Below are 25,923 nucleotides of genomic sequence, written 5' to 3'. Positions count from 1 at the left end.
CCATCCTGGCTGTTCTGGTAGAAGAGGTGCAAATGCACAAGAGGAATGAGAAACTGTTGAAATGCAACAAACATTAATTGTAAGCTGAACTGAAAGTTGTTTCTCTTAGTGGGTCATTATAAAGGCTCCCTCAAGCTGTAGTTCAGTTCTGGTTTTAACAGGGTTTTCTGTAATCCAGCTGCACTCCACAGTGTTCTGTGCTTGATAGGCAGTGATAATATCAGTGGACTGTGATCCATCCTCTGCTTTCCCTTGCTCATGTGAGTAGTCTCCCTGGGATCAGTCAGGAGTGACCCCTGGTGTATCAGACAATAGATGCTAATTTTTGCCTCAGGAACATCCTTCATCCTAATGTTGCAGCCTACTAGCACCAAATAGAGGGAAAATAGTGAAGTGGGCAACCTGGAGTGTAGACATCTTGTGCTTGTTAGTTCCTTAGAGCAAAAGAGGTTTCGTTTTCTATGAAGAAGAGCTCTTGTTTCCTTTGTGGCTCGAGGATAGGAATGCTGTAAGCTGTATGGAAAGCGAGGCTGAGAGTTTTGGTTTTGTGTCCGTCCGTCCTCCCTTTTGTGCTTGGAGATGTTGGTGTAAGAAGTGTAGCACTCCCTCTGAGGGGACCATGGTCCCACATTCAGGTGGGATATTGGAATCACAACAGTATGGAATTTGTAGGTGAGCTGGAAAAGTGGGCTTTTAGATTGGTGTATTATATCATGGAAGAAGGAAAAGCTCAGGTTTATCATGTCATGAACAGAACATTCCTTCAAAACAAAACCCCCAGACAAGAAGCAGCAGTGCAATGGACAGAGAACCAGGCCAGTGATTTCCTGTAGGTGGTATAACTGTTCAGGTAGACCCTGTACGTGTGTTCTGGCCGCACTGCCTGAGGAGGCAGCATGGGAGCAGTGAGTGTGGGTGCTGGAGCTGGGGCTCAGCACCACTGCAGAGCTGTGAGCAGCGACTGCAGGCACACAACCCACAGCAGCTCCATTCTCAGACTGGGAATGGGATGCACTGAACTTGAGCTGGGTCTTCCACCCTATTTCACAGTGACTAACTTTGCTCAGCAAGCAGCTTCCCTGCAGCTGGTTGTCTTTTTTCCCTCTTCATTTACCTTTCTCCATTTGGTTCAGCAGTGGGGTTGAATTTCCCTGCTAGGGTTTGAATTGTTGCTCTACATGAGGGGTTTTTGTCTCTCTCTTGAAGTAAAGCAAGCTCAGGTCTCTTGTTTTTTTCCCTTTCTTTTTAACTTGCTGCATTTTGCTGCTTTATAACTACTGCTAATAACTGCCTTTTATATTGATTTGAATCCCCTTCTTGCATCATGTGCGTATCACTTCCAGGGAGTTTGGTCCAAAATGCCAGGCTCGCTGGCATGTGCTTATTTCATTTCTAGACCAAAGTACAATGAAAGATTTGCTTTGTGGAGAAACTTTCTATGAGGAATTACATGGACTTTGCAAACTGAGGACATGAAAAATAGTTATCATTAGAATACACTGTTAAGGGGGAGAAAGTAAGCAAGAGAAAGGAATATAATGCCAGACTTCAGAGACTTTAAACCTTTATAAATCCTCATTGAGAACAGGGCAGCAATGGATGAGGGGAGAATCCAACAGCGCTGTTCACTGGTAGGTCTCTGATTCTCTTTTGTTGGTGTTTGAGAGAGATCTGGGAGCAGGAGAGGTTTTGATTCTTGTTTGTTGCATGCTAACAATCAGCCCCTCTAGCCTGCTGGGAGAATGAGAAGCAAAGGGTTGACTGTGAGACCAAAGGGGTCTGTTACACCAATGACTCTAAGGATCAGGGTAGGACTGGATTTGACAGCAGGTTAGTAACGGTTATCTGATGAAGTCTGAACTGTACAAAACCTGTTCATTCTCTTTTTAATTATCCATTTTAAAATACAGATAGAGAAATGGGTAGTAGCTATGGGACTCTGAGAATATACCCTTGTGAAGGGGTGGGATCTTTGTTGTGATCTAAAATTCCCATAACATCCTAGCTTAAAAAGCCATTGTAATTCCAATGGTTGTTTTATGTGTGGGTACTTTATCTCAGAGTGAGCATGGGGAGCTAATTACATAGAAGTGGGAAGAAATTAACAGTTGGGAAGGAGTATAAAGTGGAAATAAAGTAATGCTCAGAGCTGCCTGCAGTTCTCTTTGTATTCTGCATCTGTAAAGGTTCCCTAAACCTAATTCTAGTTACTGCTGATGACTTAATAGCACAAATCATGTTAGGGGCAGGGTGAAGTCTCATATTTAGCCAGAGATTAAATGATAAACATGGGCATTAGAAAGCCCCTCTGGGCTAAGGAGCCAGCTCATATACAGAGAGATGGGCTGAATTAAGCCTTTTCTCCTAAGGTTAGCTGTAAGTGAACAGAAGCAGAAACAAAATCTCCCAGAACTTCTTTTAGAGACAACTTTTGTTTAAGGAACTATTGTATCCAAGTAGAGAAATTGTGTTTAATCTCTTCCCTCAGTAAAAGACCACTTCAGTAACATACCAGTTTAGAAAATCACACTGGAGCACTTGGGATGTAAAACAGGAGCAATAGTCCTAAATATGCAGAAAACCAGCAGCATGTGCTCTGGTCACCCTGTATGAGCAGGCTGGAAACAGGAGGCTGATTGTCACTTTGGTTCATCTGGCATAGGTCTGGAGTAATACTGTTAATACCTTTTGAATTACAGAAGTAATTGAAATACAAACTGATCCACATGTGTTTATAGCTCATAGGCATTAGAGATTAACATGGTTATTGAGTAAAGTTACACATGCATGGCACAAATGACGGCATCAAAGATAGGCAGTTTAATAAGATCCTTGGAAGCTTGTCTTCAGAAAGAATGCATTATGTGAGATAACTTGAATGGAGGCTGGCAACACCATCCTTTCAAGGAAACCCTTGAATTATTACACATACTCTTCCAGTTGTCTGCATATGTCCATGTAATTCAGCACTTCGCTGTCGCGTTGCGTGTGCTTCAGTCTCTGCACTAAACTGCAGAATGTTATTTTGCCACTTTTGCTGACTTGCTGCCCAGATAATTCAGCTCTGGTAAGGTTGGGGCTTTCACAGATTTTGGGGCCTTACTTCATAACATCCAAGGTTGCAGCAGCAGTCAGTAAGTAAACATGTCGCTATGTGTGTCTGCATTGCAGAATCTTCGGCCTCAGGAAAGCCGGACCGTGTTCAGTGGCTCTGTCAGCATCCCGTCGATCACCAAATCCCGCACGGAACCAGGACGATCGATGAGCGCGAGCAGTGGGTTAGCAGCACGTAAGCAAATGGAACTGTATCACTTTGGGTTCTATGCACAAGGCTTTTAGGGAATGGGATACCTACTTTTGCTTCTATCTATACTGTCACTAGCCAGGATTTTCAGAAGTGATGGCTGGCTGTGTTCCTGTTGAGGGCAAGCACAGTGTTTTGGTGTTTCTTCCAAAGGAGCACATGAATAAGCAGCCAACACTTAGAAGAGTCCCACGTTTGTAATTTGTCAAATATTTAAAACATTAGAATTAAAATCACATTTTTATCCTTAGGTAATGCTGCTGCTTGAGCGTTTTGAGTCAGTGCAAAGTTGTTCACAAGCTCCATGGTTAACTTGGGTGCTGAACCATATGGAGCTCTGGAGGCCTGTCTTGCTGCTAGTGCAAAGAGAAAGCAATAGAAAACTGGCATCTGCTATCAAGAGTTGCATTGCATTGGAAACACCTTTCCTAGCACTGTTATGCTGCCTTTGTGAGCCAGAGTCAGCACAGTGACCTATGCAGAGACCAGACAAGTGACAATGTAATGGACATGTGAAAATAGATGCAAGACTAGTGTCTGACTTTCCTAGGGGTTTTCCCCTCCCTGTGCCACAAGCAGTGTTTGCTGCATGTTGCCAACTGCTTGCAGAGGACGTGCGTGTCTGCTGTAGTCTGTACCTGCTGGTACAACCCCCTAACTCCTAGGAAAAGAGGTCACTGGAATTAGGCTGCCACCACAGTAATGTCTACAGCTGCTCTCTTTGTCAGGAACGTAGTGTCTGTGTCTGTGCTGATGCTGCCATGCCAAGGGAAGGACCAGAGAGTCCCTAGGAAAAACTACAGCAAGCAGCAGACAACGTAAAAGCCCACGTAGCCTTCAGGCCACAAGCTGAGGATCTTGGGCCATGCTGGAGGGAAGCAGACCTAACCAGAGAAACAGCTAACAAGTATCTGGTACATTGAGTGGGTGTCTGTAACCCAGTTTAATTCCTCTGTATGTTCTAGGATCGTCTGCACAAAACGGCAGTGCTCTGCGGAGGGAATTCTCGGGAGGTAGCTATGGAGCAAAGCGTCAGCCTATGGCATCACCCTCAGATGGCTCCTTATCCTCTGGCGGTCTGGACCAAGGCAGCGATGCACCAACAAGGGACTATGAGCGAGAGGTGAGTGACAAGGGAAAGAGGAGAAAATCCATGTGTATTGATAAAGATGAGGAAGTTAAATTCTGTCATGGCTTTGGCTGTAAGGTTGGGACTCGTTGACAATGAAGACTTGGATTTCTTGTATTTCAAGCTATCCTGACAAAAGACTATGGCCAGACTGTTGTCAGCTCTGGTCCTGGTGTGTAACATGCAGAAAACGTTCCTTGCACTCCTCACCTGGAGTTATGTGGGTAGTGAGGTTCCCAAAAATCCTGGCCCCGCAGAGTAACAACTTGAAGTGATGATATTCCTTCTGCCCTTTATTTGCAATGACTCTTATGCTATTTCAGCAACCATATCACAGGAGATGCTCTGTACTTGGAGTGTCTGAAGTTAACAAAGTAACTTAAGAATTAATTATAATAGTTTAATTTGAGCAGAAACTGGATTTAATAGCTTACATTCTGTGCAGAACAAGACTATAGTTATGGCAGGACTGCAGTCCAGCCTAGTGCTAAGCTCAGTCCTTCAACCAACAATATTTTGGGAGGGTTCAGTCTCAAGTTGGGTAGCAAAACTTCCCCAGCCCATTTTCCTACCAAGGAGTGAGAAAAATGCATATTCCACAGGCTTTTCATGCTACCAAGCATACCCTTCCAGTTGAAGCTAGAAGGCAACTGTCAACTGAAACTCAAGCTCAGACATAGTTGCATTCTAGTGTACTCTGGAAGATTTAACTGGAGTAACTTGATAGGATGCTTTGAATTAATATCCTGGGAGTGATGGTGAAGAGGTAGCTGTTATTAAGCCACAAAGATTTTTCAGTGCAATAGCAGCTCAGATGATAATCTGTGAAAAAGCAGGAGCTACTGGAGCTTCCCAAGCAACCTGAAGCTGTACGCTCTTTTACCAGGAGCCCCTCAGCAACATGCAGATGCAGGAATCCTACAGGTTCCATGTCCCTCTGTTGTGCCTGCTGAAAGCAGAGTGATCTGACCACTTGCTCTTTAGTCTCCCCAGACCAGGAAATCCTGAGCAAAAAAAATCCCTCAGTGTTTTTGGACACAAGCAAAGTACATGTTGAATCTAGTCACATGTCGCTCAGACACCCTGAGTCACACTCAGACTTGCTATCCTGGTACTTAGTGGTGTTCTTCTGTCTTTGGGCTGCAGGACTCTGACTCTCCGAGACATTCTACTGCATCGAACAGCTCCAACCTCAGCAGCCCTCCCAGCCCTGTTTCTCCTCACAAGACCAAGAGCCTCTCCCTGGAGAGCTCTGACCACGTGAGTTGGGACTCATGAACTGCTTTAGCATTCAGATTTGACATCACAGCAGCTTGCTGTCCCCATGGCTGTCCCCTTCACTTGTTCCAGTTCTCGCCTTCATCATCCTAACCCTCCCCATTCCCTGTCTGAAAGTGATCTGGGAGTGGGGTACAGAGGAAGGTAGAAGCTGGTTGTCTTCAGCACCGTTCGGCACTGCCTCACCCTCCCTTCCCCAGATTTGACAGCAGCAAACGAGCAAAGTTAGGGTGTTGGTAAATATCAGATGCTGTAGATTTGTATTCGTATTGGTTTCCTTTTTGTGGTTACAGCTGCTTCATTTTTAAAGATATATTTATCCCACCCCCCCTTTCCATCTCCCACAAAGTAGCTTAAGTAGACCAGACCAGTATCGACAAGAGAAAATTCAGAGGGATTTTGTTTTCATACAATAGCTCATTGTACTGTACAAACGTAGCACAGAGACCCCTTCCCCTGCATGGGGAATGATCAGTATGTCAGAGGCACATAAAAGCTTTCAGCCACCACGTTTGAATGTCAATCTGATTGTCGCCAGCAAATCCTTATTGATTAAAATGATGCATATTTTACTACAGTACAGAGTTTAAATAAATAGGCAGATGTTAGATTAAAATACGTATGTATATATTCAAAGAAAAAAAAGCATTGTGTATGCAGCAGAAGATGGATGCTTATTTAAGAGAGCCTTTAATTTAAGATTTGTGTTGTCCCTGTTTTCATGCTTGGTAATATACAGACTTGGAGGCCTGGCCTAAAACCTTTTGCAGGACAGACACCCTTTTTGCGCAGCACTTGCTGCAGTGCAGGAGAGGTCCCTGCGGTGCTTTCACCATATTTCTTTCCTTCTGGCAGTAGCATAACTCAAGCTGTAATTCCTACTTTCATGTTAATCCCCATTCTTTGCAAAAATGACAATTGGGAAGCAACCCCCTGTCCCAGCCACCAGGGTCAGCCAGTGGCTGCCCTAGTTTCTAGTGTGCTAGCTGTGCAGCTTGAGGAACCTTATAGCATGCTACAGTAGAGGTCCTTAAGGCAGCAAGGGAGTTCAGTGCAGCAGGATTCAACAGGAAGACTGTTTCCCTGGGTCCGGCTTTGGCTAGGTTTAACTCAGAAGGGAGCAGTCTTCCACATCTTCTTGACCATCCCTAACCAGAAAACTGTTACTGGCATTACCAAATACTACTTTCTAACACACATCAGCCAAATGAGTGCCCTTAGCCCAGAGCTAGCCCTGGCTAGCTACGCTGTCGCTGTAGCAACCAAGAACCTTGAAGACTGACCTCAGACTGTTCACACTGTGGTAGTCAAAGATGCCTAGTCACCCACAACTGCCATGCTGGCAAGGTTGGTTTTCCTCTCCCTCCCTCCCCGTGCTGTGGGTTTGTGCAATTGGCAGTTGTTTCTATGTGCTTGCCTGCTGTTTGGTTCCAATAGCAGGTCAGGTTGGAGGGCGGAAAGCATTGTGGTGGAAGACAGAGCCCACTGAAGTTGGTCATGCAGTCAACAGCATAGAGACTGATGTACAAATGGATGCTAAGAGGAAGATGTCTCTAGCAAGGCAGATGTGTTTTTCATTTGGGAGCGTGTTCAGATAAGCCTCTCCATAGTACTGTTGCTGGCTTTATACTATGACCATACTCAAACACATAAGGGCTTTTTGTAATTAGAATACTGTTTTTGTGGGTTTTGGAAACTTGTTATGGCTCTTGTTAAACCATTCCGTTTTCTTGCAGTCAGCAGTATGTAGTGTTCCTCCCACATAGAGATGTTTGGAATTCTCCAGTTTCTGTCTTCCCTTATAGAAGTTCTAGGTAATTTCAGACCATGTACAGACATTTCCAGGTATGATTTAAATATGAAACACGGAATGAGACACAGAATCCTCTAATCCATTTAATCATGCTGGGTCTCCTAGGTAAGATTTCTCTTCTACTCTGAATTAGGAGCCTTGTCCAGGTTTTAAGCTCATTAAATGTTACTTGGGGACAGGAATTCAAGAAATTTGTTTAAAACCCACCATGTCAAAAGCCTGTCTCTCTCCTGTTTGGGTTTTCAGAGTAGCGAAGCTGGTTGCGTTGCTTGTTTCCACTTCAAGGCTTCTACTTTTGCAAGCCTGACGTGTAATATTAAAAGCTTTACCAAACAGCTAAAGCTCTTGAAATTAACTCCTCCCAGAGAAGTGTTCAGTCTGTCTTAGGGACAGATATGCAGGGTGGTATTGGCATTATTAAAATTCCACATCAGCTTCTCTTTAAAGGCTGCATATTGCTTCAAGTATAGCCACTGCTTTCCCCCCCCCCAGTTCCCTCCTTTTGGTGAAGCATGTCCACACACTTTTCAAAGCCTTTGCAGGCTAGTTTTATATTTGCTGTATGTTGTATTTAAACATTAATCTTATTTTGATGTTGAGAGAAGGCATTGAAACAGCAGTCACTGAAGACAGAGCAGCCTGCTTGCCTGTCCCGAGAGAGGGGCACAGGATCTTTTCTATTGACAGCTGAGCTAATGCTCTACCTGAAAATGGAACCTGAAAAGCCGCAACACAGCAAATAATTGAGTAAACCCCTGTTTACTCTTGTTATGGTGCCTGCAATTTATTGATATCAAAACCTGGCATTTTCAGGCAGAGCATAGGTCAGCTGCGTTACAAAACGAAGCTCCAGAGCCCTACCCTTTGTACAGCACAGTTTCTAAGCCTTGGCAGTCTCCTTTAGAATTACTGTATTGAATCATCAGTTTGGTACCGTGCAGTTTTATACACATTTCTTCAAAAGAGAAACAGCAACTGTTCTCTCAGTTGAAAAGCAAATGACCACATCACTTATTTGAAAAGAATTGTCCTGGGACTTAAATAGTTTGTTATATTTGGGGACCATTTGATGATACACTCAATTTTAAACTACACTCATCTCTTTTTGTTGCTATGAACACTGAAACCATATGCATACTGTAGCTGAGCTTTCTAAACACTCATTGGGCTAGGAAAAGTAACTTGGTCATTTGAACTGTAAGACTCTTGCCTGGTATCTCGAAGACAGTTGTCTCTTAGGGTTTGATGTTTGCTACATTGCACTGTAGCCTTGCTTCAACTTCACAGTTAGAGGCCTGCATTTTGTTCAGGGAGCTTTCAAATCTCCCACTGAGTTTTTGACCGTAGCGTATGTTCTCTGTACACAGTATGTATCTATCTAGCTGATTTTTTCCTTTTGGCTGAGACTGAAGGCATTTGCATTTTTGACACAGTTTAAACATTTGGGTTGTTGGGTTCCTGCATTATTTTCTTTCTATTGTGATGGCAACAAAGGATCTGAACAGATTCAGGCAGCTACTAAGGATTCCAGGTTATAGAATGAAAAAGGGTTGGTAAAAGTTTTCCCCTACACGTGCACGCACACAGGTATGTGGCTTCCTTCCACATTTCATAGACCCAGAAGCAGGGTTATAGCACTCTTCTCTCTTGCCTTTGACCTGTAGAAGACAGCTGGTGGTTTCAAACAAACATTCCTGAGGCTGTGGTGAAATAGTTGCTTCTTTTTCCTCTCAGTTGCTGTGGCTTGGTATGAATGTGCATTCTGCCCATTTGAACGGGTTTCCAAACTTGAGTCAGGAATGTTACCTCTTTGCTTTGATTCTGATGAAGTTACAAGCCAGGTGTGCTATTCTCAGGTATACAGCAGAGGGAAGTTAAGGGTCTTGTCAGACCAAAAGTGTCTAAAAAGCATAGTTCATTTATAGAACCGTAGTTTAACTGCACGTTAACTGGTTCACAGCCTTTCAGAACACAACAGCTGGAATATTTAACACAGCAAGAGATTCTGGCACCGCATTGTCTTGCATGGCCAGACCCTGGATGACAGGACAAACATGCTCTTGGGTGGACGAAGGTTTGCTTTTTGTTTTATGCACACTGTTTAAATGAACACATTAAGGATAACATTTATTGCAGTGCAAGTGCCCCCACCTCCTGAGCCTTAGGCTGAGAATCAAAGTGGCACGTAGTAACTTCTGCTTGGGGTTTTGTGTTAACAGGAGTCGATTCCAGGGAGGAAATGGGACAACTTTCTGCACTAACCCACTCTATTTGATAAAACACTCCCAGAAACAGCCCTGCTGTGGGCTTCCCAGTCTAAATTCCAGCTCTCTGTCTTTTGTTCCAGCCGCAGCTCAGTACAACCTATTTTCATTCTCCATTTAAGAAAGTCTCATCCACAGGGAAGAAATCCACAACCAAATCAGTGTTGGTATTTCCGAGCAATTATACCTGCCTTTTTATGTATGACAGTTTCATATCATTTATTTTTAAAATATGGGGTTTTTTTAGGTTTTTCATTGTAATATTATTGTACAGTTTTGCATGGCATAGATGTAATCACTTTTTTGTTTTAGAGTATAAAAGCTGACAAGTGTGCGTGTGGGGGAAAGATTCTGCTTTTTGCCTCTTCTCACTCTTTTGTTTAATGCCCTCAATGTTGTAGGGGACATTGTAAGAGATTCTCTGCTACAGAACAATGATGTAGATTCTTTTGCACAGAAATATTTAAGGTGGGAAAGCCAACAATGTAAAAATGACTTACCACCAATATTTTATGTTGGTAACACACTTAATATTAACCTACTTTGATGTACTGCAATAAAACAGGGAACTGTTAGAAATGCACTTGCTGTCTTTTTTTCCTACCTCTCCATGCTTGGAGGAGGAAATGGAAAGGGGAACAACAGTGTTCTTGAAGATAAAACCAGCATGTTGGGACACATTGAACCACGTACACAGAGGGAAGAAAAGGAATATCTGAGAACAAATTGAAGTCATTATGTTCTGCTTTAGTATATTGACCTTCATCAAGTACACTTTTCCTGACCTTTTTCTTAAGTCATCTGTTCTGTGTCAGTATTTGTAGTCATTGTGATGTTCCTCCTTCATTTAGTTACATATCAAATGTTTAACTGTCCTAGTGTTAGATACTGGATTTCTGAGTTACCAAAGTCACTTTCATTCATCTTTAAGTGCATCTCAAACTACCCGTCACGTTTTGCATGTGCCCTGACCCTTTCCCATCATCCAGCCCTTCCTCCCAATGCTCAGCCTGGGATTTTCTCCATACCAGAGACTGATGGTTGGGACCTCTTCATTTGTTGTTCCTCTTCATTCATGACCCTGTTGTCAAAAGTCCTAGCTTTGATTACATGCTTCACCTCAGACACACGCACCCCTCCTGCAGGAACACAGGCCTGTGCTGTGACTAATGTCCCTCTCCTTCAGCCAAAATTACTATTTTTTCAGCATCTCCCCCAGCTGATGTGAATTTAAGCCCATGGGCTCATCCCATTTAGGCCACTGCAGGTTTCTCCTAACTGCTGATGCTCTGTGAAATACCATCTGTTTCCTGTGCTCTGACTTTTACAATCAGTGCTGTATTTCTGATTCCCCAGGGTTCCAGTTGCACCATCCCAGCTGTGAAGGTCTTGGGAAATGGGCCTTCTACTGTCAAGGGATTTGGACATTAGAAAAGCAGAAAGTAAGCTGCATGTTAGGCTTCCTGTTCAGCTCCTCAGCATTCATTTTCTGGCTAAAGGTAGGAAAAATCACTGCTGCCACACATGGAAGCTTGCTGCAATAGAGCAGTGTCCATATCCTCAGCCTACGTGTGTAGTTCAAATACAGCAGCTAGAAAGAGCAAGCAGCAGTGATCAAGTGTAAAGACCTGCTCACTGTAAAGCATCATGGCTGCTTTGACTTGGAAGCCAGAGCACAGTGTTTCTGGCTCACCTTTTCTCTGCGGCTGTTACACTGACGTGCAGCTCCTCATGTCACAACTCTCCCTGGACGGAACTGTAGAAATTATGAATGCTCTTAGAACATAAACAGAAGGACAGGACCAACAGCTCCAATTTGCTCTCCTGATAAACATCTTACCTTCTGCTAGTTGCTACCCTTCAGGCATATGCAAAACAACTCAATTTTTCAGCTTGATGCTATTCTTAAATACGCTTTCTCTCAGTTGGATTAGATTCTCTTACAGGTCTTTTCCAACCTAAACAATTCCATGACTCTCAAAGGAAAACGTTTGCGAGAGTTAAACAAGCATGCAGCAGCATGGTATGCAAGAGATCTGCGGCCACACAAACAAGCACATTCTCATTTCACCTAGTTGTGCTTGCTGGCAAAGTGAACTGTAATGCTCTGAGTTATTTTACTTTCTAAGTTCTCTGAAGATTCCAGCTCTGAATCTTCAGTTTCAGAAGTTCTGCTCTGAAGCTCCCATAATCCAATGCCCTTGGCAGCTTTTTACACTTTGCTTTTTAACCTTTAATAAAGGAATTTAACATCTTAATTTCACTGCTTTCACAGCTGCAGGATCTAGATCCAAAGGAGAAAAACTAAACAATGTCTGTCAGAACCCAAAACAACAGGAAAGGTGCCCTATCAGTGTGCAAAGTCAAACAGTTTAATGCAAAACAATTACTTCACTCAACAACAGAGTTCGGTCTTCTCAAAGGGTTAGGAATAACCTGTCCACTACTTACAGATGAAGTAAACAGCACTGGATCTTTCTCAACCGAGTCTTAAATGAAGCAGTTTATATATTTATAATCTTGGAATAAAGGTAATACAATACACCGTTTCCTTCTTTCTCAAGAGGTCCAGCCTGAGGGAGACCATTTATTCACACTTACCTGTTCTTTACCTCTACAAGTGTCAGCAGTCAGGATTTCTTATGTACTGAAGTTTAACATCATATAACCTGTGTTCCTGGGCTGTGTTCAGTGAGTAGGACCAGCTGAGCCTGCTGCTAAATGTCTGGTAAGTGCCAGATAAGGACATCTGCCTTACTAGCACCAGGTAAGCACCAACTGCAACAGCCACGCTTTCTGCACAAGTGGAGGAAAGGCAAAGAAAGAGACCTGTGTCCAGGAGGTAATAGAATGATTAACACAAAGGGGAAAAAGGAAAACAGGTCATTATTGGGGGTTCCCATGGCCACACCAATGTTCAGGGTACTGTCCTTCTGGTTCATGGTAAACTTGTCATCAGCATCGTTAGCCTTAGGCAGCTTTAGAACTTGAGTACGCTCTTGGAACAAACAGCAACTGCAAAAGAGGAGACTTGGAAGCTTGTCCTTCTGGCTCAGCTCCTGTTTATCCCACAGAAGAGGACACAGTTCACTTGGCCAGTCATTACCTCACCAGAAGATGACAAACAACTGCAGGCAGAAGGCCCACTGCACAAGCTCTTGTTTATTGATACCAGGAAGTCGTACAGGTACAGGTGTTGTACAAAAACCTACGAAGGTGAATGTCCTAGCTTGACTCCAGCAGTTTAAAACTGTGCGTCTGGGTTTAAACGTGTGACATTTCAGCAAAAGCTTGAAATGCTCAAGAGAGATATAACATGTTTGTCTGCCTTGCCCTAAGTTCTGCATTACAGGGAAACAGAGAAACAGACCAGCTTCTTGGTTAGGAGTCCAGCAAGCAATTGGTGTCAGAGCTGTAGTTTATGTAACCGTCAGGGAAGCCAGAACCCACCAGCCAGTGAAGAATCCCACCATTCGTGCTCAAATCCAGCTCTGTTGAGAGCGTATCTGACTCCCAGAAGCAAGGTGGGTTGTGTGAGTGTATGCGTGTGTTTAAAAGACATTAGCACTCAAGTCTCAGGCTTTTAAAATACTTCCTAGGTTTTTACCTTGCAAGCAAGGAGGCAGAAAGCATAGAAATTTATCCTATATACACACCCCCACCTCTGCATCAAACCTACATCAGTAAGATCCAGGAGGGCTCTTAGACTGCCACCACCTCACTTACAGAAACGTGGGGGGGAAGGTGCTGAATGTGTCTGTGGTAGGGTACACCTGAATATTTCATTCTCTAATTCATGGTACGAAAACTACTTGAGCTCCACCTTAGCACAAAAGAGGGGAAGATTTTAAAAAACAACTTCTTTGAGAATTACAAACAGGTTTCAATAGTAAATTCTGCTCCTGTCCTCCTGCCCCCACTCCATATAAAACGCAGCCAATACACAGCCACCATCACAATGTTAAAAATGCATCCCAGGCAGTTGGCTGGTGCCTTGATACAGTGCAGAAGCACTCGAGAAGACAGTTGCTTTGGACTGTACTGGCAGTCAGTGTAGGACAGACACAGCATGAAAGAACAGCTTTGCCCTTGTGAAACACACATTTGGCTTCCAGGGCACAGGCTGCTGCATCTCAAGAGGATGGAGAGCTGGGGTGCAACGCATGGGAGGCTAGAACGCTCTCTGCAAGGCTCAGCTGAACTGCGCCCTCAGAACAAGAGTCATTAGTTCATTCTTACTACGCCCCAGGCTTCTTGCCCCTGCTGCTCCAATATTTGCTATATGCCTCTTGGAACATGTTTTTGCAGGGAATTTTGGCCTTCAGTTTGGTGCAGATAAGGAAAGAACCCCCCATCTTCCGATGAAGAGAGTATGTCTCCTCTGGCGGAGGGACAAGCCGATGCTTCAGCATGACTGGGATTAAACCATGGATCTTTTCAGTAGTGCTTTGGTTGCCGAAATCAAAAGGTTCCTCAGATGCAAAAGCCTCTCCCAGGATGAGGACAGCATTTAAGTGGGCATCTTCCATTTCCTACCCAAAGGAAAGAGGCATAAACAACATCACTAGCCATTTTAACCACCAGGGAAGAAAAAGAGGTGTTCTAGCACTAACAGCAGCGGCTCAGGAGAAATACCTATATAACCACAACACAGGGAACCTCCAGCCTGTAGCACAACCAATGAATGTCTGGTTAATACCGTTTTGAGCAACTAAACCTTCAAGAAACCCATCTGCCCAGTCATGAAATTTCAGCAGTCATGCAGAGGGAGAGAAGGAAAGAACTGAGGTTTGGGGTTAGCTGCATCATCACTACTGCTCCTGCTCCCAAATGGAAGTCACAGAACAAAAGCCAAAGCCTGTTTGCCCTCCTCCTTCATCCTATCAACAGGGCTTTGAGACTGACATTGACTTTTACCACACCAAGAAATCTGGGGAGTCCACAGGCACACACCAAACGTGTCAGCAGCCACCACTAAAAGCAGACCCTGTGGCTCCATACCTTGACTTCATAACCAGTGAGGAATTTCATGTCAATAGACTTCTTCAGTACTCTCTCTCTGTCCATGTCAGCAGCTGCCTTGATTACCTGAAGAAAAAGAACACTTTCAGAAGAGCTAGGGATGACTTGAGTCATGTTTTGAGTACGACTACTACATAGGTTACAGGTGTACATGCTGCCCGCTCACTTCCTTGCCTTTACCCTCCAGGGCATGTTGGGCAGTTTAAGAGCTATGGGCCAAAAGATACAGCTGCTGGCTCTCCAATGCTCTTCCCAGTGGGGCTACACATAACCCAGAGAGCATAAGGGACATCAAAAAAGCCTCACAAATCCACCTGTTCCTCCCCAACCAAATAACAGAACCAACTGTGAGAAGCATTAGGTAACATCTCCTGGCCCCTGAAGCTCAGTTTATCAAGTGCAGAACATGATGATCACCAAGGAAGCACACATGACTTCACATAAATTTATCAGTCTGTAAGCAAGCTAAAAAGCACAGGAAGAGAGTGATCAGAACAAGCAAGTCCTGCACACCCTCATCTAGCGATCACTGAACTCAGTGCTCTGCGGTGCTCTGCTGCCCAAGTCTCCCAGTAAGCAACATGACAGTCCTCCATGTTTGCCATGCAATTTAGACATCCAAACTCAGATAGCCAGAGGCCTGCAGCAGACATGCAGAAGACTATGGTAACAGATGAAACAGGAACAGAGATCCCTTTCTTGCCTCCAGCCCCACTTCCTTCCACACTCAAATGGATCCAAGTGTGAAGTGATACAGCCAAGAGATAAATATAAGTTTGCAAATACTCCCAAGAGCCCCAGTGCAGCACTCCAGGACACAGAGCCAGTCCTCACCTCTATGTAGACATCTGTGAACTTCTCATCAAACCCTCGTGTTGCCCCGAAGTCCAGCAGGGCCACCTGGAAATGGACAAACCCAGCTACAGTACAGTGCCAACCACTCAAGCAGAGCCTGCCCTTAAGACTGCTGCTGTCCTCAGGAAGCTCAGCTGGATGGAGAGCCTTTCCAATGCAGCTGAGCTTCCCCCAACTCCTTTATCCCCTGACAGCAGCACAAGCATTTGGAGATTGCACATGGCAGAGGGTATGGCCTATGCTCACACTGTCACTCGTGCTTAGTTGGTCACTCCACTCAGTCTTTCCATGTGGGGGCAGAGCAGCACAAAACCTTTTTCCAAGCACATTCCAACACAGACCTCAGGGATGAGCAAGCCTTTCCATCTGACCTGCAGGGTACAAGCAAGTAGCCAAACCCCCAGGCAGGACATCTGCAATTGCCACCCGTATTTTCAACACATCTGAAGACAAGAGCATCCAGTTACAGGAGTCCTTGGCTCAGGTGTGTACTGGTAGAGCACTGCCAGCTGCAACTTCCCACTGAGCAGCTTCAGAACAGATCCTGAGGCTACAGAAGTAGCTGTGATTGGATCTCAGGCCAAACACAAGCAGCCAGCCAGGGTTACAGGAGCCCTGCTCTCCTACCCAAACTGAGTGAGGACAAGTGGCAAAGGGACAGGTTTCACTGTCCTACCTGTCCAAGGCTGAAGGATGGGGATCTGAGAATCCCAGTCAAGGCTTGTTAAACTTTGGGAGTGGGGAATAATCAAAAGCTAGTGAAAAATCAGTTCCTGTGCAGGCAGAACAACAGCTCCTTGGGCTTACCTTGTGCAGCTGTGGGTCATAGAAGAAGTTTGACCAGTTTGGATCAGTCTGCATATACCTGAACTCAAACAGCTCCCGCAGACACAGGACCAGGATGTTGTGACAGATCTTGAAAAGCAAGGTGAGAAAGAAGCAAGTCAGGACTGACAGGCACAGATGAAGCAAGAGCAGCAGGCCCTGGAGAGCCCTCTGCTGAATGACATACTACAGCAAAGCTCTTCTGTGAGGAGAGTGAAACTGGAGCCTGTCCAGCAGAATAACTGACAGCCTCTTCTGCCCCTCTTCAGCAGCACTGTATTCAAGAGGGAGGGAGGAGAGCACCAAACGCAAGCCAGACCCTGCTACAGGACACCACCATTTGGGTGAGGAGGCTGTGGGTCAGCCAGGCCAGACCCGTACAGGAAAGAAGGGCTCCTCCTGCAGGTACACCCCACCTCACAGCCTTTTAAAAGCAGCCCTAACAATACAGCAGCTCACTGGAGGGAACAAGCCCTAGGAACAGACAGCTCAAGGGTCTCAGGCAGCCAGCTCTGGCAGAGCTTCAGGTCTGATGTGATGCTGAGATCTGTTTCTCTCTAGAGTTATCTAGAGAACATGCTCTGCCTCCCTCCCCAATGACCTGCTAACAGCTGAGAGCTCACACCAAGGCAGAAAGAAGACATAAAAACCTCAAATACCAGGACAGTTATTTCTACTATGGAGCAGCTGCTTGTCCCACCACAGGCCTCCAATCCCTTGCTATATTCAGCACCAACGCCTACCCAGCCCCACATCCCTCCTCCTGTTTACAGAGGTACTTTTCCAACAGCCCTGCACAGCACAGGTCAGTCCCACAGGAGTGGATGACACCCAACTGCTTGTACCAAGACCCTGCTGCATTCCTGCCCAGAAAGCGGGTGTAAAACAAGGCCCCTCTCCCCACTGGGAGCTGACAATCCCTCCCAAACTTAGGGTCATCAGAAACAAGGCATCTAGGAGTTACACAGCTCAGCTACCTCCTCTTCAGCTGCCATTGCCAGGCACCCCCTCCAACCCCTCCCTGCTGAATGCTCAGGCAGATGTCACAACACTGCCAAGCTCCCTGAACAGTGAGTGTCCTGCCAAGAGGCTCTAGACAGTTCTGTGCTACTCAGGGTTTGCCCTTCCACAAAGCATCCCCTGCTCTAGCAGTCACCAGGCAGCCCAAGCACACTGCTCTGAGCAAGGCGAGAAGCATCATTACCACCCCACAGTACCTCATTTCGGATCTCTTGGCTCAGCCCTACACCTTGATCCAAGGGGAAGCCAGACACCAGCTCTGTGGTCAGGACATGCTTGCTGCACAGCTCATCCACAACTCTGGGGATGTAAAAGAAGGGGTCATCTTTCAGCAGCTCCCTGGAGGAAAGAGAAAGGGGAGAAAAAGGTTAGGAGCCCTGAGAGCAGCCAGGCCCTCCGCAACACCTCACACAGCCCACGGAGACAGTTCTGCAAAGGTAGAGGAGGGCTGGCAGCCTCTGGCAGCTCTTCCCCATCCAGCCTTCACCCAGAAACAATCTGGACCCCACAGCACAGTCAGTACTGGTGGTGTGAACTGCTGTAAGAGCTGAACTGAAAAACCTCCTAAGCTAAAGGATGGGAGAAGCTCATGACAGGCTGACCTAAGAGTACACAGAACGCAAGCTGGCTTCAGGAGTTTCTGCACTGCGTGTGGTGAAACAGCCAGGCTCACACTGGAGGAGACAGGACATGCTATCACATTTCAGCTGACTGAAAACATGCCTGGCTCAGACAAGGTGGTAATTCCAGAGGACAGCTCAAGGCACGCACACGCACCCTTCCTCTGTGCTACATCCCAGGGCATGGCATTCACCTTCCTGCTGTCTCTCAGGTTAAGTAACCCCCCTGCATTTCACACACACACAGATGGGAGGGGTGAAGGCAGTGGTATGAACATACTGGAATTTCCTTGCACAGGCAGCTTCTCTCAGGTAGTCACACTCCAGGGCCAGCTCTCTGCTCACAACTTCAATCAAGTGCTCAGGGAACAAACCTGAAAGTCAAACAGCACAGAAGACAGTAAGCTTAGAAAGAAGGGTCCCCTCAGGCTAAGCTTTCCAGAACTGCAGCTGAATACATAAGGCTTCAGAAAGCTAAAGCACGTTTCCAACTAGATGCAGGTTCTCTGGGTAATCCCAAACCAAGGCTGTGCAGCTGATCCTAAATCAAGGTACATCCGCACTGCTCTTGTGCAGGGCTCTGTCCTCCCCCAGCTCCCACCCCACAGCCCAAGCTGCCTGTTCCTTGTATTGGCATGGCTGTCCACAGACACACACCAAGAGTGGAAGGACCCAAACACCACCCCAGGGCAAGAGCAGACAAAGCTCCAGACCATATCTGCCTACCACTAGGAATAGGCATGTGCCCAGCAGAGGCAGCAGCAGCTCTGCAGCAGGAGGGGAGCAGAGCATGGCTCCCCAAACTGGCCTTGCACCCACTGCCCACAGCCACTACCCCTCCTGCAGGAGATCTGCTCCTGGGCAGGCTTAGCAATTCTGAAGTCCTTTTCACTGTTTCCTCCCTTCAGTCTATGGAGAGACATACACAGTGTGCTGCTTGAAAGGGGCTGGCAGAACTCAACACATGCCAGCAGGGACACAGGGCCTCTCTTCTTACCTTCAGGGAGAATATTGCTCATGCTCAGGACAGTCATCAGGTTGTTAACATCACTGGTGATGCTCTGGGCTACTCCAGGGTACTGTAGGACAGAACAGGTGAGGACAGTGGTGAGACTACATGACCTGGTTGTACAGAATAAGGCAGAATCTAAAAGTAAAAGGGGTCCCTCACCACCATTACCCCCATGCTGCAGTGACCTTTTCTGTCCTTCCCCTCTGCTTGCACTAGGTATGATATTGTTGGACCCAAATTTTCACTTGCATTAAAATGTTCCTTATCTGTCTAGTAACCATACTTCTGCAGCATCCCTGCCCTTCTCTGGGCACAGGCAAGAGAAAAGGCTGGTCTCCTAAAGCCCACCTGGATTTTCATGGCAACTTCTTTTCCATTTTTCAAGCGTGCCAGGTGAACCTGACCAATTGAAGCAGCAGCAAAAGGGCGTTCTTCAAAGGACTCCAGTTTATTCCTCCAGTTGGGGCCAAGATCGTTGTTCAGAGTTTTCTACAAGCAAAAAGAAAGCATCAGGGTATGGGAAGTAAAGATCAAGGATTTTGCTGTTGGAAATGCCATTACTCTAAAGGTGACTCACGCAGCCTACAGCAGTTCTGAGTACCTATCCCCCTGCTTTCCAGATTGTGCTAGGAGTTAGGTATTTCTCCTCTTCCATCATGCTGCCAAGCCAGACAGAAGCAACCCAGGCATGCAAGAGTGACCCTCTAAGGCAATTCTGACAATTAAACATCACAGCCTGCTTTAACAGCTTTTTTGCTACATTGCCAGACTGCCATAATTAAGTCCTGGCTCTGCTCAGTGTCTTTTACAAGACAGTTAGTGCTCACAATTCCTTTTGCATCACCCTTCACATCTTAATTTACAGAGGGAATTAGAGTAAAAGCGAGAACATGTACACTGGGAAAAGCAAACTTAGTTTGCTTCATTCTGTGTCTTCTGTGAGTTAGGTTAAACCAAAAAGGTAAGGGCAAAGTGGCTGTTAATTTTCTATCAGACTGATGCGTGTGTTTATAAAACAGAATGTAGGCACTGCTAGACACTGACTTAACACCCATGAGAAAGACAAGAGAGGAAAAGGCTACGTTCAACAAGACCCTATAATCATATTTGTAGGCAACATCTTGTTCCATCAGCACAGTCTTGGGACATAACCTCCCTCCCCCCGTTTTTCTCTCTGTCTAGAGCTGAGCTTTAGTGTTTTGAAGAGAAACAGCAATATGTAACTGAGGAATCAGATGTTACACACAACTGATAATATGCAACAGTAGAGAAAGGATTCTCTTAGAGATGCCCATCCACCTCCTTTCCTAGGGTATGTCACAGGTGACATTTATTCCCTCATTGTCCCTCCTCCCCAGTAAGTAGGAAGGACCATTCCTCACCATCATCTGCTTTATTGGCATGAAGTCAGCACTCTGACGTACACGTTCAAAAATCCTCTGGAGATGGGGGTTGATGAAGGCATCATCTGCCAAGGGAACAGCACACAGCAGTCAGTGCAGGCACTGCGTTCTCCCCTTGTTCAGCACACAAAGAAACATGCACCCAGACAAGCCAGACTGTCCTGCCTCGAGCACACCCTCAATAGTCCTAGCTCAGAAACTCTCCATAGCTAGAAGCAGTACCTGAGCATCACATCTCTAGAAATGAGGCAAACACAAGTCCTGTGCACAAGTAGCAAAATAGAAATCTCCTCCCTCCTTCTCACTCTTCCAAACCCCTGCATCTCACCCAAACGTCTCCCAAGCCACCCTCCTGCTGCAGCAGGAGAACATTCTGTGTGCCCATCCCCATTACCAAGAGAGTATGAATAGGCTACAAAGCATGCTGAGAAACTTTGTATGCTTTGGAATCAAAGCATCACTTGTCACAGTGCTCCCTGGCTTTGTCCAGCAGCGCTACAGAGAGCAGTGGGCAGCTCTGCACAGCACAGAAGCTTCCAAGTGATGGTAGGCTGCACAAACCCAAGAGCAGAGTGCTCTGCACCAGCCTCTGCCATTCACCAGCCCATCTTCTTGCTGACATTCAGGTCTAGGAAAGGCCAACGTGTCATGAAACGCAAGTCCCAGAAGGAACCCCCTAGAGACGTATCCCAGCACTCCCGGTTTTGTGGTGTGGTTTAATCCAGTTCATTTTAAGGGGGCAGGAACTTCTCTTGAAAGCTGTGCAATGGCAAAGCATCACTTATGGAAGTGCTGAAGTCTTGGAGCAATCAGGATTCAGCATCTGCTACTGTAAACACCTACCCAAATGCAAAGCAACTGCAAGTGGGAAGGAGAAAACACAGCTGAGACAAAAGTAAGTTATGTTAAGAGTCAGAAGGCCTTAGCAAGCAAATATTTACACTCAAAAGAAAAAGGAGGGGTAAGGGCATCTTACAAGATTAATCCTCTTCTTTAAGCAAAGGCTCCTACAGAATGGCCAACAGTTCTGGCAAGCTTCTCATAAAGGATTATGGAGGAGTTGGATTTATCTGCTGCTCCCCCAACACTGGGTAAATCCAGGCTATCAGCCTTGAGAACTCAACATGTACATGTGCTTGTGACATTCAACCAAAACTCTACCATTCCTCTGCATTTACAGATGCATGTACAACTGTAATTCTCTCACAGGACAACAAGAAACAGACAGCTACCTCAAGAGCACTGTCCTCAGAAGAGGGTGGAAAGATATGGCAAGATACAGAATGCAGAGATGAGACATTAACACTCAACACTAGAAATCCCCACTGAAGCTATGAGCAGCATTTAAAAGTACAAACACATCCCCCACTGTGGAATCAACAGGAGTTTTCAAGAGGAGCTCCCATTCTGTCACTGCAAGTCAAAGCTTAACAGCTTTGCAGTACCAGTGAGTGGAACTCCTGTTGTGATGTTACAACCCTACAAAGAAGGCTAAACATTGCATTTGCGTGCATACTCCCAACACTGAAAGAAACTTCTGCTCTGTCATTGACGGTGTATCACCACCAAGCCTCTGAGCATCGTAAGAACTACGTATATGAAAGCATTAATCATCATGTTGTACCATGATAACCTGCACCTCCTATGATGACTGCACAGGCAGAGAATGGACCTCACTAAAATCAACTCCTGCTCCCAGAAGCTGTTTATGTCAAGATATCAGGCTCTGCCACAAGCATTCAGGATCAACTTCTGCTACTTTGCTTCTTGCTGGTATCCAAAAAACTCACCAGGTATTTCACCCTGAGAGGGCTTTCTTAACTGGGGTGGCTTGGCCAGCACTCTTCTGCTCAGGAGTGCAATGCCAAATAGCCAAGAAACCTGCAAGTCTAGAGTGACTGTATAGAAACTCAGCACCAACATTTAAGTCAGTCAGTCATGCTATACAGACCAACTGATAAAACCAGGCTTACAACATGCTGATGCATAAGGTTATGCAGCTTTGTGGTAAGCTGATGAGACCTCACTGGATCAAAACATGAAACTAAGAGTCCAGGCAGGGCACTCTTGACTGTCAAACGCAATTGCTTTTCCTTCCAGAGCACACGCACCAGAACACAGGATGATCTGGGGCCCTGGCATCCTTTCTGTGCATGACCTCCAGGGATGTGGGTCCCTAACAAAGCCACTGACTCCCTGAAGCAGACATAAGGGTTTTTAAAGATGCTGCTTTCTAACTTATGCAGGGTATAGCTCAGCTGCACCAGAGCAAGGCAACAGAGCCCCTGTGCTCAACTAGCACACGTGCATGTTCACAGAAGCAGCCAATTCAACCTCACCAGGCCACAGAGATGCCCATTAAGTGTCAGAACTGCATGAAACCCTCCTGTCCGAACAGCCAGCCCAGGAACAGGCACTCTGCACTGCAGGGAGTGTTTAACTTGTTTCTGCACGGTTGCCCCTCAGCCAGGTCACCAGAGGCCCACGTTCACACCAGGCATTGCAGCACCCCACGAGTGCTTGTCACAAGAGTGAAACAAGGGCTGGGCAGCACAGTGATGTTGCTAGAGCTTCTGACACCAAAGTGAAGTCAATCAGCAAGTGTTTGATGCTCCTGCCAGAGCACAGTAACATTAGGAGACAGCAGGCAAATAACAAAATCCAGAGCCAGCCTTTCACAGCTATTCCCTCCTCACTCACATCCAAGCCTAGGGCAGCTATGACCACGTACATGGGTACACATCAGGTGCAACCCCCTGTACAGTAGACAACTGAACTTCAGAGCTCATTTCCAGACATGGCTCGCTCACCCCCCACATACCAGAGGCACTGGCCACAGAAAGCAAGGAGCACAAGAGCTCCTCTTGGATCTGCACTGGGAACCATCAGCCTTTGGCACCTGGCAGTTTCCAGAGGGCGAGAAAACAGGATATGGAGGGCAGCCTTTGACACAGCAGCTGCTGCCTCCCACTGAGCTGTGTTAACATTGCCAGGCACGCACCTAAACCAAGTGATGAGCGAATGAAGGATGACAGAGTATCACAGTCAGGGCTCTCTGGAACAGGGCGCCTTGCTTTATTGGCCTGCCCAAGCTATTTAATACAATACTAGATCAGCCTCATCAGTCAACATCTACAAAACTCAAGTACAAGCACAAGCCAAGCAAGCAGAGTACTTCAAACAGCCAGACACTGACTCAGTTTCACTGACATCTTGAATGCTGTATCCAGACAAGTGCAGCAGCTATTTTTGGCTGGTTCTTTCCTTCACTATCAAGTTGGGCAGGAAGGCACAGTGGATAGCTCCAGATAAGGTCTGTATTCAACACACCTGCTATCTCCTAGTAGTAGCCCAACAGTTCATGCAGACACGAATGTCACTCATGCCTTCACCTGTGATCACCAACTTCAGAACGCAATGGAATGAGTACCCATTTGAAGTCTTCAGGATGAGAACAAGTGGTTAATGCCCAATACAATTATCAGCAGGACTGGCCCTTCCAGCACAGCTGCAGTGCCAACAGAGCATGTAAGCCACAAACAGGGTGCATAATGGGAAAGGGCTGTGGATACAGCCTTGACCACCTTTGGTGAACAAAGAACAGGATGATGCTCTTGTCATCCTCCTCCTCCTTTCCAGGACACCTGCGTCTAGTGTCTGATACAGCTGTGCTTCTCAACAGCTGCTTTCAACACAGGCATTAAAATTAACAGACAATGTCCCTTATTTTTAACCAGTTTCAGTTATATGCTTGACACAATACAGACATTGGGAAAGTGGTGGTCCAGAGTGCACACGTCTGATTATTTCACACTGGGATCAGACTGAACTGAATCAATCATCTCTCCATCACTGCTCTCAAGAGAAAGCCACTTGTCTCCACATTCACTTGGCACCGAGTGATAGCAGACAGCTGACCATGCATCACAAGAACTCAGCTTCCCCACCTGGCAGCACCACCGAGGTGCCATGCTGCCACTTACCTTGAATGCTTAACATCTGTCCCAGCTTCAGCGCCGCTCCCCGGACCTTGCACAGGGTTCTCACAATCCTTTCTGCGTTGGCCTCCGACAGGAATGGACTAGAATCCATCACTGCCTTCTTCCCTGAGGACAAGGAGAGAAGGCACATGGCTGAGGAACACCCTTACCAGCAAGCTCACTTGCTGAGATGTAGTGTTAGACCACGTTCAATAGGAGGCTTGCCCTTCCCCAGAGAACTCAAACCAGGATGACACTGAGTGCCTTCACTGCAGCCGAGGGGCACCAGCTGAAGCTGTACGTGTATCTTGTGACAGCTTTGCCATTGCCAGCTTGGCAGCCAACAGCAGCAAGTCACGGCCTCCCTGCATGTCTGTGCTGCTATGCAAACTGTCCAGGATCTTGGGCATACACTGGGATATGATCCAACTGCACCACCTAGCTCAGCCTGAAACACTACAGAAAGGTCTCCCAAGTCCCACATCATAGGCTGCAGCACAGCAGAGCCTCAGAAGAGCAGCAAGGCTGAGCCACAGCAAGGGGGAGTTCTCAGAAGCCTTGGGAGTGCACTGATGTAGATCAAGAATGTGCTGGCACTTCTTAGGGTGGAAACAGGGATACATACCTATGCCAAATCTCTTATCTCGTCCAAGTAATTCTTGCCCAAAGCATGTATGTTCATACACAAGCACATACTGCTGTGCAACTGCATGTCCAGGGTGTGCACTGAAAATCTGCTGAGGGCAGACTCAGCTTTCACATCTCCAAGTCAGGAGACTTGGGGCTCTGCAGAGTAAAGTGCTCAGAGCTGTCTACCAGAGCTCTGGCTCTAAACAAGCCCATCTCAACTGTCCCATGGGGGAAACTGTATCCTTCACAATGACAAGGCAAACAATCCCTTCTATGAGTGCCATCAGACACACAGGAGCTAGGAAAAGTACCAAGTCAAAGCCTTACATTTCTTCACACCACCTGCACACAAAAACATCCTTCTTGAGTCTGCAGTGTGATAAAGGAGGTAGTTAATGATTAAAATTGCCTCCAGAAGCCAGTGAACCCTGACAGGTTTAAGAGTCTTATCAGAGAAAGAGGTGAACACAGGCACTCCCCATCCTCTTCTTCCTGGCATGCTTCTCACTGCAGTCAACCCTACAGGGGCACTACGGGATCACTACAGTATCAGCAGGCAGCCTGAGAGCATGTGACAGCTCCTGCTTGTTCATGTACATTGCTAAAACAGGGCATGAACGAGAAGGTGAAAGGGAAGGGAAAATAGACACAGGCTTCTAAGGTTAAGTGGAAAGGAAGTGGGGATAAAACCCAGAACAAGTTCATGAAGAAATGTGCCCATTTTGACTAATACAATATTTTTTCCAAGGCTGTACCATTTGATGCTAC

The 25,923-nt window shown here is 46.2% G+C and overlaps 2 protein-coding genes across 2 annotated transcripts in view; one reads left to right on the top strand and one right to left on the bottom strand.

Annotated features, from left to right (window-relative positions):
- The window catches only part of CDC42BPA (CDC42 binding protein kinase alpha), a 181,523-nt gene extending 171,152 nt beyond the window's left edge, over positions 1-10,371 (top strand). The window contains exons 37-39 of the mRNA XM_034060359.1: positions 3,172-3,289; positions 4,270-4,427; positions 5,580-10,371. Coding sequence (XP_033916250.1) covers positions 3,172-3,289; positions 4,270-4,427; positions 5,580-5,711 — 408 coding nt within the window. The 3' untranslated portion in view covers positions 5,712-10,371. The remainder of the gene's footprint in view (positions 1-3,171; positions 3,290-4,269; positions 4,428-5,579) is intronic.
- A 2,558-nt stretch (positions 10,372-12,929) lies between these two features.
- The window catches only part of COQ8A (coenzyme Q8A), a 39,095-nt gene continuing 26,101 nt past the window's right edge, over positions 12,930-25,923 (bottom strand). The window contains exons 6-15 of the mRNA XM_034061105.1: positions 24,529-24,651; positions 20,525-20,610; positions 19,491-19,631; positions 19,128-19,209; positions 18,411-18,504; positions 17,708-17,849; positions 16,473-16,580; positions 15,645-15,710; positions 14,790-14,876; positions 12,930-14,320 (exon numbers count right to left, since the gene is read on the bottom strand). Coding sequence (XP_033916996.1) covers positions 14,027-14,320; positions 14,790-14,876; positions 15,645-15,710; positions 16,473-16,580; positions 17,708-17,849; positions 18,411-18,504; positions 19,128-19,209; positions 19,491-19,631; positions 20,525-20,610; positions 24,529-24,651 — 1,223 coding nt within the window. The 3' untranslated portion in view covers positions 12,930-14,026. The remainder of the gene's footprint in view (positions 14,321-14,789; positions 14,877-15,644; positions 15,711-16,472; positions 16,581-17,707; positions 17,850-18,410; positions 18,505-19,127; positions 19,210-19,490; positions 19,632-20,524; positions 20,611-24,528; positions 24,652-25,923) is intronic.

The sequence above is a fragment of the Melopsittacus undulatus genome, chromosome 3, assembly GCF_012275295.1.
Source record: "Melopsittacus undulatus isolate bMelUnd1 chromosome 3, bMelUnd1.mat.Z, whole genome shotgun sequence".
In the NCBI taxonomy this organism is placed as follows: Eukaryota; Metazoa; Chordata; class Aves; order Psittaciformes; family Psittaculidae; genus Melopsittacus; species Melopsittacus undulatus.
Note: the sequence above shows the minus strand (reverse complement) of the source record. Positions and strands in the feature narration are given on the sequence as shown.